Source organism: Enoplosus armatus, chromosome 6 (assembly GCF_043641665.1).
Source record: "Enoplosus armatus isolate fEnoArm2 chromosome 6, fEnoArm2.hap1, whole genome shotgun sequence".
In the NCBI taxonomy this organism is placed as follows: Eukaryota; Metazoa; Chordata; class Actinopteri; order Centrarchiformes; family Enoplosidae; genus Enoplosus; species Enoplosus armatus.
Genome location: NC_092185.1, coordinates 25,075,827 through 25,090,845, shown reverse-complemented (window position 1 = coordinate 25,090,845; position 15,019 = coordinate 25,075,827). Strand labels below are relative to the sequence as shown.

General features: G+C 42.0%; 3 protein-coding genes across 3 annotated transcripts; 1 reads left to right on the top strand and 2 right to left on the bottom strand.

The window, feature by feature from the left end:
• Positions 1 to 409: 409 nt before the first annotated feature.
• On the bottom strand, positions 410 to 2,354 carry LOC139287020 (C-C motif chemokine 3-like). The gene is made up of 3 exons (XM_070907979.1): positions 2,227 to 2,354; positions 837 to 960; positions 410 to 740 (listed from the first exon to the last, which is right to left on the bottom strand). The coding sequence occupies exons 1-3, from the start codon at positions 2,297 to 2,299 to the stop codon at positions 647 to 649; spliced, it is 291 nt and encodes a 96-aa protein (XP_070764080.1). The 5' UTR covers positions 2,300 to 2,354; the 3' UTR covers positions 410 to 646.
• Positions 2,355 to 5,489: 3,135 nt separating this feature from the next.
• On the bottom strand, positions 5,490 to 6,109 carry LOC139287176 (C-C motif chemokine 4-like). The gene is made up of 3 exons (XM_070908175.1): positions 6,013 to 6,109; positions 5,797 to 5,923; positions 5,490 to 5,598 (listed from the first exon to the last, which is right to left on the bottom strand). The coding sequence occupies exons 1-3, from the start codon at positions 6,074 to 6,076 to the stop codon at positions 5,490 to 5,492; spliced, it is 300 nt and encodes a 99-aa protein (XP_070764276.1). The 5' UTR covers positions 6,077 to 6,109.
• A 3,341-nt stretch (positions 6,110 to 9,450) lies between these two features.
• Positions 9,451 to 14,710, top strand: znf276 (zinc finger protein 276). The gene is made up of 11 exons (XM_070907909.1): positions 9,451 to 9,703; positions 10,177 to 10,495; positions 10,617 to 10,663; positions 10,767 to 11,219; positions 12,053 to 12,134; positions 12,278 to 12,361; positions 12,469 to 12,588; positions 12,755 to 12,830; positions 13,272 to 13,389; positions 13,625 to 13,724; positions 13,869 to 14,710. The coding sequence occupies exons 1-11, from the start codon at positions 9,451 to 9,453 to the stop codon at positions 14,140 to 14,142; spliced, it is 1,926 nt and encodes a 641-aa protein (XP_070764010.1). The 3' UTR covers positions 14,143 to 14,710.
• Positions 14,711 to 15,019: the final 309 nt, after the last annotated feature.

The window sequence follows — 15,019 nt, the reverse complement described above, 5'->3', positions numbered from 1 at the left end:
TTAGTTTCTATAATGTGTTTGTAAACTGGGTAGTTATGGACATTTGATTGCGCTGTGTACGCTCTTGTACCGTTGATTATATTATGAAGTAAAGTAGTAGCGTACCTTGTTTTATTGTGACCAATTTATGCACCCACTAGGCCCTAATTGAGTGACTGGGTGTTTTGTGACCTCTTCTAAATAATGACATGTCTGGCATTAATGTTTAGGCATGAGAAAGATAATTGCAGGATTGAATCACAGTGAATTAAAAAGTCCCATTTGACGCCAGACAGTGTGCAGGTCTTCTCCTTCTTTGTAAGATGTGAGAAGTTAAAAACAGCACACTTCCAGGACCCACTGTAGGATGTTAAGTACGTCACAAATCTGTGACAGTTCTCCGCTAGATTAAGGTATATAAAACACATAATTATGCACACATTTTATTATGAAGAATGAAGGAAAACAAGTTTTTTTTTTTTAATCAATCATCAAACAAGTTAATCGCTGCAAGAAAGTTCACAGTGCGAAGCCTCTTGGTAAAAGATGTTTTCACTATTATAAAACGATGCTATCAAGCACAGGTTGTTTACATCAGACAGAGCTTTAGCAAGGCTGGAGGCTGGAGTATTTGGAGGTGTTTGATCATTGAAGCTGAAGATCATCACTAGTCCCTGACGGCTTGCTGTTGCTCGAAAGCCCGCTGTGCCCAGTTCAGATTCTGGCTGACGCAGACCTCATTCCCTCTGTCAGTACTGACCCTGCAGAAAAATGCGCAAACACAGAGTTAGGACCAAACACGCGGTCATTGCTCTGTGGCGGATCATTCTAGTGACATAAGTAAAGCACAGACGTACACAAATCCCTTTTCATGACATTTGCTGTGAGTCTTGACGATGTTGATGATTCTCTGCTGCGGTATCCTTCCGGTAAAGAACTTAAAGCAGCACGGTCCAGGTGTTACTTCATTCACTCCACGAGCTGAAAAAACAAAATCAAGGATCATTTAGCACTACGCACATTCACTGACCTCAATACACAGCAAGTCAGCATGTGTTGCTGCATGCTGGCAACGTCATGTAAATCTAAACAGAGGCGTTCTTCAATCAATCTTTACACTAAATCCTCAAACTGAAGTGCTGAATCAGAAGCTTTCTGCAAGTCACACCAACAATCATGATACAATAATGCTGTTGCAAATTGGAGTTTGGCTGCGCTAAAACAGGGTTTATACAGTCCTACGTTTGTACTGAACTGAACCAACAGTACGGTACAATTAACAGACAATTCAACTGACAGTTCGATCCAAGAATGAAGACCGAAGACAGACAGAAACAGTGCTGCAAGGTGATCACTCACTGATACGCAGACTGATGTATCTTTGACCGATGATGCAGTTACTTACCTTTAAAAAAGCAAATTAGCTATAGATTCATATAGTCACGATTTTTTGAACTGAACTCAATGAAATAATTCAAATCAGCAAAGTGACTCATTTTTAAATTTAATCACCCTCTAGATTATTATCATTAGGGTTATTTGCTTTGACCTTAGCTTTAGTTACCTCTGGAATTTCAGTGAACTAAGTCTAATCAAAGTGTCCTTTATAAGTCATCGTAGTGCTGAAACAGCGATGGCAATATACAGATTTTACTAGAAACTAGGGAGCTTAATAACACAGTTAATAGTGTTGTTAAGCATCCTAGTTTTACCTACTTGTTCAATATTAGTGCAACTTGTTTGATTCAGTGAATGCACATACAAGCTTTATTTAATCAGGTCATCTCATGCTCCATATTTTTTTTTTTTTTACCTTTGAGTCATTATTCTACATATAAAAACTTTTATATGCTGATTCTAGTATTCTACACACTACATTTTACTACATTTGGGCCAACAGAATATATATATATATATATATATATATATATATATATATATATATATATATATGAATTAAGTGAACAGTTAAGTGCATAAATGTAAAAAATCCCAAAAGTTTTTTAAAAACCACAATATTATAGTAATGCTTAATGCTCAGAATCAAAGGTCCCAATAGTTTCATCACCTGATACATTAAAGGCTTTAAACGAGCTAGAGTTAAAAACTTTTTTACAATCAGATGTAATTTGAGATTTACCACTGACCCTTCATGTAAACCCTTTGCATGTGGTAATACAATTGAATAATGAAATAATGATGGCATTTCTCTCCATCCTGGTCCAGAAAGTCGACGGTGAGACTTACGGATGGCAGTGCAGTAGTAAACAGTGAGCAGCAGCAGCAGCAGGAGTCCCGCTGTGAAGCTGAGAGTCTTCATGCTGCCTTCGGTGTGGAGCTGATGATGCTCTTCTGTCTTTGCTGTCTGAAGTGATCTGCTCTGATCACTGCGCGTCTCATCGCTGCTTATACCTTCTCGTGTTGGTGTACATAGCAATTCTAAGAAAACTGTCAAGGGCGAGTGTTGCCACAAATTTTTGGTGACAGGAAGTCATATACCGCAGCACTTTGACAGCAAGATTATAAATGAAGCACCGACCTGCTCTGCACTGCATGTTTTTGATCTGTTGATAAAAGATATAAAATGCACCCAGGGACAGAGAACAATAAGGATACGCATTTATTTGCTTGCGCTGAGAATTCACCTCTAACTTACAAATAACAGAATTCCATTGAAAAAAGACAAGAGTTAAGGGAGCTATTATTGCGAAGGTCCGCGGAGCCATCTTGTCATTCTAAAGGCATCAGTGTGCCTCAGACGAAGTGCCCCCACACCTTTCTCAAGTGGGGGTGGGTGAGGCGGGGGTGGCACCGTCAATCCAAGCAGTATTTGTGATTTATGTGGAGGTCAGAAAGTATACACAATTTGCACTTCTCTCTTCTCAAGTTTTTCATTCTACGCACAATCGCTTCCGCCGCTGCACCAACACCATGAACGTTTTATGGTATCATTTTATTTATTTAATTTTTTTTGCCACTTGTTATGATTAATGGCCTCCCCCACCTCTCTATGGTGGCAGGCTTTTCACCCTGTCTTTGAATGTGCCCATTTCTAACACGTATGATAACCACGTTCACCCGGTACGACGAGCTAGCTAAACGTTCAAGCCTGTTGACCGTTAGCCCTGCTAACCTTTTTAACCTTTTAAACTCGAGCTAACCAGCTAACGAGGTACGCTAGTTGCTGACCCCCCAAGACCATAAATGCCATGTGAGCCGTAGTATAGACAGTGTAACAGTAGCAGAAGTAGAGAAGAGTCATAATAATATGAGTTACACGGTCATATTCATCTAAGGTCTGCTAACGTTAGCTGAATCCAAGGCTGTAGCGGCAAAACCCCCGCGTGTGTTAGACTGAGCAAGAGTGTAGTTTTTTTCCTCATGAATGCGGCTTTTAATTTGTAGGAGGAAGAATGTGCTTGTCTTTCAAAAGGTACATATTCTCACTTTAACTGAGGAACACCTTCTGCCTTTGGGAAACGTGACATGTGAAAAGTGCTAGAACACCTGTCTGATACAAGCATTTGCCAGAGAGAATGCACAAAGAGAACTTCTCACTATCAAAAATACGTGTTCCACATTTGTATGACGTATGAATGTATAATTTATCAGCAAATGAAGATACCGAGAATGTTTTCTCGTATTTTACGTCTCATAATATAGCTTTTGAATAAGAATTCAAGCATAATGCTATAATAATGCATGATAACCGATACAGTGGACTTTCCATAACTGCATACATATGCAACCCATACAACAGACAACTACAGATAGGAACCCAAGCCGTTCAATTTCTAACACAATATTTTCTTTTTTAAACAGAAATGCATTAAAGGGCCAGTTCAGCCCAGTTCCATTTATTCATACTGGTATCTAGCATCCATCTAGCAGATAGTTTCAGTTCCATCAGCTGAGGTTTAGAGATATCCGCTTGTGAAGCGTCTGTCCCAATATCGAGGTGATTGAATTTTGTTCCAATCATCCGAAATGATCTACAGAACACATTAATGGCAGTTTTTTTTTTTTATGGCACTTGCTCCTTAGGTATGAAGAAGCTCTGTACTGTTGACAGTAAGGTCTGTGGATTATTCAGGACATTTTCTTTCTGGGAAGACACGTTACTTTATATTGCTTGGATGCTTGGAACACCTAAAATGAAATTTCATCTGGGCTGGCATCAGACATCTCAGAGGTGAATATCTAAGCAGCAGATAATACCAAATTTAAACAACATTGCCAGATACGGCTAGGCAAAGTCTATCCTGATTACTAGTCCCCACATGTATAGAAAGACAAACGCATGTTCTGCATGCTAGGTTCCTGGACCAAGTAACTATAATGTAATCACAAAATGTAATGATAGTTGACATATTATTGACAAGCTCATAACATGACACCTTTTTCAGTAACAGGTTAGGTGTTGTTGCCTCGCTGCCTACAGTAAATGAAGGGCCATATATCGCTGCTGAGACATGAAGATAACGTTGCACATCACACCACAGACGAGCAGCCTGTCCTGATGCTATCGGGTGTGGTCACGCAGATGCCGAGAGAATAGACTGTGTGAGATCAACAGCGCTTTCACAAATGAACTGATATGTCCTGTGATAGGTTTGCAACTCGTGTTGCTTTGAAACCCTCACTGATCGGAACTAGAAAACAGCTCGTGGTGTAATTGTGCGTCTTTCATCCATTTCTTCACTTTAGCAAGCAACTATTTATCAAAGACATTATCTGGGGAGTTTTACTCAGCTAGCTTTAAAGCTGTTATGCACATTAAGGATCTGTCCCATTCTCTCACAAACGGTTAATGGCTTTTTAAAAAAAAACATGACCAAGAGTTTCAGTTGTCACATCTCAACCATCCTAGTAGTTCTTGTAGTTGCCATACTCTGATGTATTTCTGTGGTTAATCAGTACAATTACGATGTACAGTTATACATCTTGTACATATGCATAGTGGCAGCCTGTGCTGATGATGGCGATGAAGGATTCAAGTTGCATTAGTGAGTATACTTTAGAGGAACTTTGACTCAAATGACCAGGTTTGATGTGAAAGGGGTTGCTTGTGCTGATGAACCCAAAGATCAAAACACATTTAAAAAAGATAATTCATGGAATTACATTCATAAGGTCAAATCTATTGGATTATGGTCAGCACGAATAAAGAATGTCTGTTCAGTATGGTAGGGATGTATAAGGCCGTGTCGACAGCTAATCAAGTAGGGAAACAAAATTTAACAAATTCATCTCCAATGTTATCCAGATTGCATTTCTTTTCGTTGATGTCAACTATTGACCTGCTGTTATCTGATCATTCACGAAAGGCCTTGGAAACGTGAGATTGTGTTGTCTGGCGCTAATCAACACACACTCTACTCAGAAAATACGCATGACCAGCAATATAGCTCATTACAACAATTCCATTTTTATTCAAACACGAAGAACAAGTCTGAGCCTGCAAAAACCAGGCATTGATTTATCACAGTATTATACGATAATACACATCTTCAGTGCTGCTGTCCACTGCCCTTAGTGTTGTGGAGCTGATTGTAGACATCCTGAGCCCACTGGAAAGTACGACTGTAGCAGATCTGTCTTCCCCTGATGGTCCGGACTCTGCAAAACATACAGAAGAGATAACTCAGTTAATCCACCTTTTGTTCGTGTTTTTAATGGAAGTGTAATGAATTATCATGGACGCCGTGGCCTCGTGATGAAGCCTGTCTGGGGGCCACAGGCCCTCCGTCTTTCTGTTCATCACTTCATCACCAGTTACGAGACAAAGCTAGTAGCAGAGTGAAGCATGAAACTCACATGAACGCCTGCTTTCGACAGGAGCTGTGGGTCTTGGTTATGTCAGACACAAGCTTTGATGGTAAACTGCGAGTGTATAAGTTGAAGCAGCAGTTTCCAGGTGCCATGTTGAACTGCAGGGCTTTGGCTGTGAGGAAGGTAAAATGGGAAAAAAAAGTCACTATAAAACATGTCAGTGAGAAACCTTTAAAGGAACACAAACGGAGATTCACTCACGCATGGCGTCGCAGCAGCGGGCGGCGAGCAGCAGCAGCCCCAGAGTGAAGCAGAGAGTCTTCATGATGCTGTCGGTACAAAGGTGATGATGGTGTTCTTCTTCTCTCCTTGCAGTGATCGACTCTTAGCGCCACGTCCGATATAAATCCTGTCCTTTGTGGAACTGAAAACGCGTATAACGTCAGCTTTTCCATCCAAAACTAATCCTGCCATGAGACATCAGGGCAGAATTCCCCCACACCTCCTCGGCTTTCCGCCGAAACACTGCTGTTGTCTGGTTGTCTAGTCACAGAAAAGGGACAGGCCACAGTTTTTTTTTGGTAAAGATTAAAATCAGCCCCTGCACCACAGAAAACAGAAGAGTCTTCTTCCTTGAATCAGAATCCAAAAGGACATAAAACCACTAAATTAAAGCAATAGTTTATTATAAATTATGTTTAGTCTAACACCTAAAGAACCTTTCTCTTAGTATTTTTGTGATTTCATATATGATGATTCAGTCAACCTCTAATTTTTATGTTTGGAGGGTTAGTCATGGTTTAAAATGCAGTAAGTAAGATACCGTCCTACAGGACAAAATGACCATAATATACGGTATGTATGTCTGTAGATTAATAGGAGCGGCTGTCCAGGTGACATTCATCACTTTAGAATAGCTAACTTTCCAGTTGGTCCAGTTGTTTGTGGTGGAAAAGTTTCGTATATTTTTGTATTAAAGTTGCAGGTTGTGTCAAGGAGCTCTCTGTCTGACACAGTGTGCGTACAGAAAACACATTCACACAAACATATACACACACACACACACACACACACACACACACAGAGCAAATTGACTAACTATAAATAAGTTCAAAATGATGCTTAAATGAAGAGTTTCATTAGTACAAATGTCTCGCACGTCAGATGACTGTGGGATTATAAATAAAAACACAAAATACCATCCACCTCCAGGGTAAACTACATCACTGGTTTATCGTGAGTCAGTTCCCCCTTCATGCAAGCTGATGTGATGGAGATAGCGCGATGTTCACAAGATCTTATCGCGTCTGTTTCCAGATGTGCACACAAACCCAGGTTCAGCAACGCATCTGTGACCTATTTAGATCACTTCTGTGCACGCATTTGCAACCCCATCACTTTTCCTCATGATCACCATCTGTTACTGACTTGCATATGTCTGTCAATGGGCCCGTCTTGCAGCCAGGTGAAACACAGATCACACACGTGGCTGTTCTAAATTCAAAGATGCATTCGAGAGGCAATATCCTCTGTGATTTGTTAGAATAATAATAAAAAAAAAAAAGTCTGCATATCTGCTGTTCATTCTCATCATCTTGAGACTAAATGGGGCGTCTCATTCTTGAATCATTCTGTGATCATTTGTGTCTGAGTTACTTCTCCTAAGGCGTCTCATCATTGTTTGCCCTCTCGTCTCATTCATGTCTTGGTTATAGTAAAGAGAAGAGCGTGAGAGGAGTCTGAGACTTTGCTTGCGCTGCTCTCGTTTTTCTTTCTTAAGAGGGCCCATAATGCAGGTATAACTTTTGACTTATCCGACTGTGATGATAAAATGAACTTAAACATAAAGTTGCACTAATCCAAATTTTAGATCACAAATGGATCAAGATGCCGCTCGTCATGGTGACAAAACCCACAGAGAACTGTCAGCACACCTGTCATTTCCCTATGTAGCATTTTAGCGTCGTTCCGCTCACTGTTTCGGTCTTATGGCTCACAACTACTGTTTTAGTTCAGTCTCACCACTTTTCAAGGAGCAGACAGCTGTTTTCAATGGAAAATAGCTCTGATATACCGACTGTAAGCTGCCCGCCCGGCAACAAACAGCCAACAGGCAGAATTTGTGGGCTAGATGGTGAACATAGTGGAGCATTTGGAGACAGAGATATAGCTCAGAAAGTGGAGAAAACCAAAATAAGAATAATGGAATATTGGTCTTACACTCGTCAGGTGGACACAAACGCAACTCCAAGTGAATGCTCGTGTCTTCTGAATGTGTAAATAGGCAACTGTTAGCTTTATAAGGGCATATATGTCAAACATGTGTCATCTGCACCTGTGTTTTTCCTGCTATAAAATGTATAGTGTTCACTAGGGCATATATATATATATATATATATATATATATATATATATATATATATATATATATATATCAAAACCAAACACTCCCCATGTTGAGTCATTACTGTGGCTAATATTACCATGAAGACAACGTGCTATTTTCATGCATTCATTTAGGCTTACATTTAATTAATGCTTCAGCTATTTTTTACTTTTATTAATAATATTAATGTATTCAGAACAATAAATAAGCAGCTAAAAAGAAAAAGCCCTAATTCTTGCCAGTTAATATCACATCCTAGCAAAAGTGTTAAGTCATTATTAGCTTCTTTTTTTTTGTAGCTAATATTGCCACGAAGACAACACACTATCTCCATGCATGTCTTTAGCCTTACACTTATTTCGTATATAACTTATTGTGGTAGTTGCATCAAAGATATTTGGTAAAATATTTTTTTTCCATGGACGGCAGGGGTCGCTGTATTATATTTTTTCCTGGATGTTAGCGCAGTAGCACTTCCGGGTTCTAATGTTTACAACTGGGAGCAGCGTTGAAACCACAGAGCTGTTTTCCTGGTTCATGGAGACCACCTTTTATATTAAAAACAACATGTACTTCAAGTGCTAGGATTTGTATACTCTGACGGTAGGCTATGCCGCCACAGGACTGCATTGGTTGTAACGTTAACGCCAACATTTTGACACACTGCCTAGCGAACGCGGCAGGCTGCTCAGGCTAACTAGCTAACCAGCTTGTTGAAATGAACACTGAGCTAGCTAGTGAACAGAGATGTGTCGTAACGTAAAAGTTAGATTATCCCAGGCGTTGTTGTGTGTTAGTTTTTACCGGAAATACGTGGACATGGAAACGAGGCGTGACTGCAATACATAATATATTTATGTGTACAATATTTATTAAACTCCAACCACTTTATGTTTTTTATACAATTGTACGACATGTTGCAAATAGCTTAGTGGTTCAGAAAAGGAAATTGAGTAGAGGCAGACCAAAATGTGTTTTATATGAATAATATTTTATAATTCATTTCATATGAATAAATGCAACTTGTAATTGCTTCATGAAGTTATCTTGGTAGCAATGTATAAATATTTAAAATGGCAAAAACATATTGGTGCACAGAAGGTTTGGAAAATAGGAGCTGAACAGTATAACTGATGACACATTGATGAGACAGTCATTTTGAGATAATAAATTGTTTCAATAGTTGTTTGTTTTATAAAAATAGATAAAGCTCATTGGACCTTGGCTTATGTTGCAAACCTTTACAATGGCACAGGCAGCAGGGCTCCATCGTTGAGATCAGCTGCTGAGAGTCGAAGCGTGGAGGAAAAACTATGAAGAAGAAAAGCAGGCGTCCAAGGTCATCGGAGACTTCGCGACAGACCAGCAGGACACCGACGACAGTGAGCGTCGCTGAGGAGAAGAGGCAGCCGGGAAACAGAGGGAGACCTCGGAAGACTGTCCCTGTGACCACAGACAGTTTCTACCATGGCAACACTGAAAAGGACAAGACTGCTAACTTGGACTTCAGTGGGACAGCAGCTGATGACACGCAAAAACTTCCAGAGAGCAGGTCCAGATCGTCAGGTGAGTGGCTCAGTACCAGCCCTACTGTGTTGTCTCTTGCCTGTAAAGATAAAAAGTCACACCAAACCCCATTTAAAAAACTGGCTGTTTGTAGTTGCTTTGCTTATCAGCAAATGTTTGGAACATTTTCTTTATCATTGGCTTCTTCTTGATGTCTTCAGAGCCACCTTGTAATGTTCTGCTGCCATCAAAATTCTGTAGGTGGTAGGTGGTGCCAGGTGGCTTATTGGATCAGAGGTATGCTAAAGGTCTTAAGCCATGTTCTGTATGCACACATTTGACATAAACAAAGCAGATTTTTTAATGAGTTTGGTATGACGTTCCTTTTCATTTAAGTAAAGATAACCTATTTGAACTCAAGGTCCCCTACTTGACTCATTTTCCTTTGGAGACCCATCAGAAATTGTGTCCATTTGCAGACTTTGGGTTATGACTGACAGTTTAGAAAAACACTGATCTGTTATTTCTCCCAGCAGGTAGACTGTCAACTGCAGTCTGTCGGCTCTGCCATGGAAAGTTCTCTCCACGCAGCCTGCGGCACGCCTTCAACAAGCGGCCTCAGGATTCCGTTGATGTTGTTGACGATGAGTCGGACGCCGCGGCCCAGTCACCCCTTTTATTCCACACAGATTTCCAGCGACTGGTCGGGGTTCAGCTGGACCGCGACCCCCGGTTATCGGAGTTTATCTGCAAGAAATGCCACGCCAAGTTCTACAAGTGCCACAGCATCCTGATCAGGTTTCTACAGAGAGTCAACCTCCCGCCACTCGGGACAGTGAATCTCAAAAGCCGGTGAGTCCTAAGAAAAGAACCTACCCTAGTGTTACTTTTAAAAGTGTGTATTTATTGTAGCACTTTAGATTGTTCAGGCAGAAAACCTACAAATATCAGCAACTGTTTGTTTCTTTTTCAGGAAGAATGCAAAGTGTCCAGAGTCCTCAGTAAACTATGGTTCAGCAAGTAAAGAACATTTCTTCTTTTCGTTCGCTTACAGAAATTACATAAAACACAAGTTAACTCATTGCATTACTCTGTTGAGACATTATGCTGTTTTTTTTCCCAGCACCACCGTCTTTTACCTCAGACCCTAAGTGCCTCCACAGCCTGGTGTCTTGGGCTCACCACCATGGGGAGGCCTGCCGCTCCTGCCCCGACCTGAAGGAGGTGCTGGAGGGCCAGTGCTGGGGCTCCGTGAAGGCCGTTTGGGGATGCATTGATGGTCACAGATACATCATGGACACTCAGTGCACCACTGCTACAAACCCAGGGTTCACGATGAATTTTAACAGTGGAGCATTTGGGAGCAGCAATGGTGATGGAGTGATGTCGGAGGTGGAGGAACAGGAACAGGAACAGGAACAGGAGGAGGAGGAGGAAGATGAAGAAGAGCAGCAGCCCAGCCAGAATGGAAGGACTCCAGTGGGAAGTATAAGCACTTTGGCTCAACACAGTCCACTTGCAGTCACAGCACAGATTCAGAGCTCAGCGCTGGCTGACTGGACCAGCAACACTGAAGGTGAGACTGTTTTATAGCTCTTGTCTGAGGCAGCATCAGCTGTGTATACGTGTAGCAGTGCATGTTCTCCCTGTTCCTGTGCATATCCTGCGGCTTCCTCCCACAGTCCAAAGACATATAGGTTAATTGGCGGCCTAATTTGCCCAAAGGTGTGACTGTGAGCGTGAATGGTTGTCTGTCTCTATGTGTCAGCCCTGTGATTGACTGGCGGCCTCTCCAGGGTGTACCCCGCCTCTCGCCCCAATGTCAGCTGGGGTCAGCTCCAGACCCTAGCGACCCTCTAAGGATGACCGATTATAGATAATGGATGGATGGATGTTTTAAGGGCACACAACGAAGTCTTTTCTCAAGTCCCTGTGATGTTTTGTTTGATGTTTTTAGATTACTCCATAATAACTTTTCCTTGATAAGATCCTTATAAGCTGACCCTACAATGACAGTGGCTTCTTTGTGTTGGTCACTGGTATTCACATGTCACATGTCCAGAAGGTGATCATCTCATTTGTAAGCCATCAGGATATCATAGGAAATGTGTTATTCGCCAAATATCACAAAGAGAATTCACGCACTAGGATACACATGCACATTGGTGTTAAGGAGATAGTTTGTGTTTGTGTTAAATAAGTCTCTCATTTCCTGTTTGTTACTCGGCGGTTACTCTAATGTCGGCTATGGCTGGAGAACCTTGTTAAGTTCAGTAATTAAGCTACACAGCCTGTGAACTGTACCGCAGATGTTAAGAAGTCATCACCATGGGTCCTGAATGTTCGTCTGGCTTGTGGCGTGTCAGTATGTATCCTTGACTCACGTGGCGGCGGTCTCTCCTCCACTAGACTTCACAGGTCACGAGGGGGCGCTGTCTCCTGCTCCGGCCCAGCTGGAGGACAGGGCCGCTGACAGCGATCTGTCTGACAGGTTAGTCAAACTGTCCCCCAATTTGTTGGAGGAAACCTGTGGTTTTTTTTGGGGCCGTTGCTCTGACTTTCAAGTGATTCGATTGAGATTGATAAAAGGCCACAACATCCACAAGAACTGTAACTGTGTGTGTGTGTGTTCAGGGCCATCTCCGAGGACGACTTTGAGGAGAGTCGAAAAGGAGGGTTATCAGACGATGAGTTGTTTGAGCCGTACTCAGACAAGAGGTGGGTACAGATGTTCTTCAGCAAAGGCTGTTTTTCCTTCAAAAAAAAAAGCAGAGATGGACTGAAAATGATACTGTCTTCAGTGCACCTTTCTCTCCCCTTGCCAGGGCTCGCAGGGTGACCGCCCCCAACAAAAGAAGGCGAAGCCCGAAGGCCCTGGAGGAGCCCAAAATCAAAAAGAAACCTGGACCCAAACCCGGCTGGAAGAACAAGTTGAAACCTAAGGGGTATTCATGGCATATCTGACCCAGCTTGAGTCCTACATTTCCTTTAATACACAACCTCCATTCAGCACAAGTTGAATGTAATATTTAAATGTGTAGTTTATCTCAGTAGAACTACGTTTAGCTTACGTGTGCATTAACAAACTTCTATGGTGTTTTTTATTTTCAGAGAGGAGCTGCCCAACATTTACAAGTGTCCGTATCAGGGCTGTACGGCTGTGTACAGAGCCCCCGACGGTTTGAAGGTCAGAATTCACAGACTCTGACACCTTTTCACTGTTTTTTTTTTTTTTAAGTGATAAATGTGATACAGACCAAAATGCCTCTGGACGCTACAACCAATCAGAGCAACCAAACGTGTGACGTAGCGGTAGGCTGCTAGGCTAGGTAGCTGGTTCCAACATCCAGTTCATATGGCTTCTAGTTCAACATAATACACGGCTTGGCATGACATGATTTAGAAGCCAACACTTAACATTTGTACATAACGTGATCTACCGTCCAGTTCCTGTAATACTGACAGTGGATTCAGAATGTTCCACATCAGCGGAAGCCATCTTGTAACTGTGTTGCAAGTGAAATGTATTGGATGACACACGACAGTCCGTATTTGACACCTGCGTGAAGCTTCAGTGCGCTCTGCCTTTGGCTGTTTAAATGACTGTTTTTTCTTATTGGGTCTTTAGAAGCACATCAAGGAGCATCATGAGGAGATGCGAGAGCGACCCTGCCCTCATCCTGGCTGCAACAAGGTTTTCATGATCGACCGCTACCTGCAGCGACACGTTAAGCTCATCCACACGGGTGAGGTCAACAGAAAGACTTAAGTTTGTTTTCAGACAGTGTTCTATATGTGCGGTTCCTAGCCACAATTTTTAATATAAAGCCAATATCAGTTTAAATCATCGGAGCCTAAACTTTGTCTTAAATTTGTCTTTGTCCACATTAAACGGACTGCACTACCAGTCAAATCAAAAGGGCATTCATTTTAGGCGTTAATGTGCATTTTGGCTTAAGTTTGCCATCTGTGTGTTTCCAGAGGAGAGGAATTACATTTGTGACCAGTGCGGCCAAACCTTCAAACAGAGGAAACACCTGTCAGTTCACCAGATGAGACATTCAGGGGCCAAGCCACTGCAGTAAGTACTGATGCTGTCATTTCAGCATTTTTTGCTGGATAATTTGGAATAAAAATGTTGTTTTCCAGTTTGAAAATCAGAAGCAAAGACAGGAGACATGCTATATAAATGCTCTTGAGTTGTTTTGTTTTTTTTCCTTCTTAGATGTGAGGTGTGTGGCTTCCAGTGTCGCCAGCGAGCGTCACTGAAATACCACATGACCAAACACAAGGCGGAGGCCGACCTGGAGTTCGCGTGCCTGATGTGCGGGAAACGTTTCGAGAAGGCCCACAACCTGAACGTCCACATGTCGATGGTCCACCCGCTGACTCAGGCCGAAGGCCACAGAGGCAGCAGCCAGCAGCAGCAGCCGCTGTACTCCGACCTGCACACCATCACTCTGACTGGGGAGGTGGTTCAGCAAGACCAGGACAGATGACGGCAGGGAGCCCAGATCTGCTGCATGGGTACATAAACTGTGGGACGGGGACCAGTTCTGAGGTTTCCATTGTTTCATATTCAGGTCACGGACTGGGATGGAACCTGCTGTGCGTCTACTGGCTCCACTGGCCAACACAAAACAGATATATTTATCTAGGAGTAGGAATTTTAGCTCAGCTTTTGTGTCATAACAACAAAGTCAAACTGTTGTCTTCAACATAAATTAACATTTTAGCGGATGTTGGTCAATCTGCTGATAATAACTCTCTTATAGAAAGCCATCTTCCGTCCGAGTATACCACAAGTTTAGGTTTTAGTTTGTTTTTGGCGAAGTATCAGGCGTTCCTTCATATGTTACACTGACAAAGGCATTAAGAATCTTTGGATCCAAGTTTCTGGGTCAACGGGTGGGATGTTTTGTTCCCTCACTGTATGAACTGAAGAGGGACTTCACAAAAAGAACCACTGGTATATTTCCTACAGTTTGTGAGGGTGAAATACCTGAGGCTAAATAGATTTTTAAAAAAGTTATAAAAGAAAGTTTTAATCCTTAAGATTTCAGTTGTGACTTGGCGACACCCGTGGTTTTGTTGCAACAACAAAACTTTGTTTCATACGACAGCAAACGCTCGTCAAGCAGCTGGTGCGTCTGTTTACAGTGCAGCCAAACAAAGTCGCGTTGTTTTAATAAAGAGGTCCGTCTATAATGATGATTACAACCACAACCTGGTTGTCGTTCTCCGTGTAACAGCAGGGCAGAAAGTTGTGCAGCCTCTCTTTTCATCCAGCAGCTCACTTTGGCCGCTCCTTCTTGTACCAGTACTCCCTGTAATTTTTAAATTACCGTCCAAAAAAAATGCCCCAAATTGTCGTCT

Excerpts from the sequence above, each read along its gene's own strand:
- znf276 (XM_070907909.1), top strand. The coding sequence starts at position 9,451 with ATGAAGAAGAAAAGCAGGCGTCCAAGGTCATCGGAGACTTCGCGACAG. Across the intron at positions 12,831-13,271 it reads GAGCCCCCGACGGTTTGAAG|AAGCACATCAAGGAGCATCA; the intron begins GTCAGAATTCAC and ends TTGGGTCTTTAG. Across the intron at positions 13,725-13,868 it reads TCAGGGGCCAAGCCACTGCA|ATGTGAGGTGTGTGGCTTCC; the intron begins GTAAGTACTGAT and ends TTTCCTTCTTAG.
- LOC139287020 (XM_070907979.1), bottom strand. The coding sequence starts at position 2,299 with ATGAAGACTCTCAGCTTCACAGCGGGACTCCTGCTGCTGCTGCTGCTC. Across the intron at positions 961-2,226 it reads TTACTACTGCACTGCCATCC|CTCGTGGAGTGAATGAAGTA; the intron begins GTAAGTCTCACC and ends TTGTTTTTTCAG. Across the intron at positions 741-836 it reads TGTCATGAAAAGGGATTTGT|GGTCAGTACTGACAGAGGGA; the intron begins GTACGTCTGTGC and ends ATTTTTCTGCAG.
- LOC139287176 (XM_070908175.1), bottom strand. The coding sequence starts at position 6,076 with ATGAAGACTCTCTGCTTCACTCTGGGGCTGCTGCTGCTCGCCGCCCGC. Across the intron at positions 5,924-6,012 it reads CCGCTGCTGCGACGCCATGC|CCAAAGCCCTGCAGTTCAAC; the intron begins GTGAGTGAATCT and ends CCTTCCTCACAG. Across the intron at positions 5,599-5,796 it reads TGTCGAAAGCAGGCGTTCAT|AGTCCGGACCATCAGGGGAA; the intron begins GTGAGTTTCATG and ends TATGTTTTGCAG.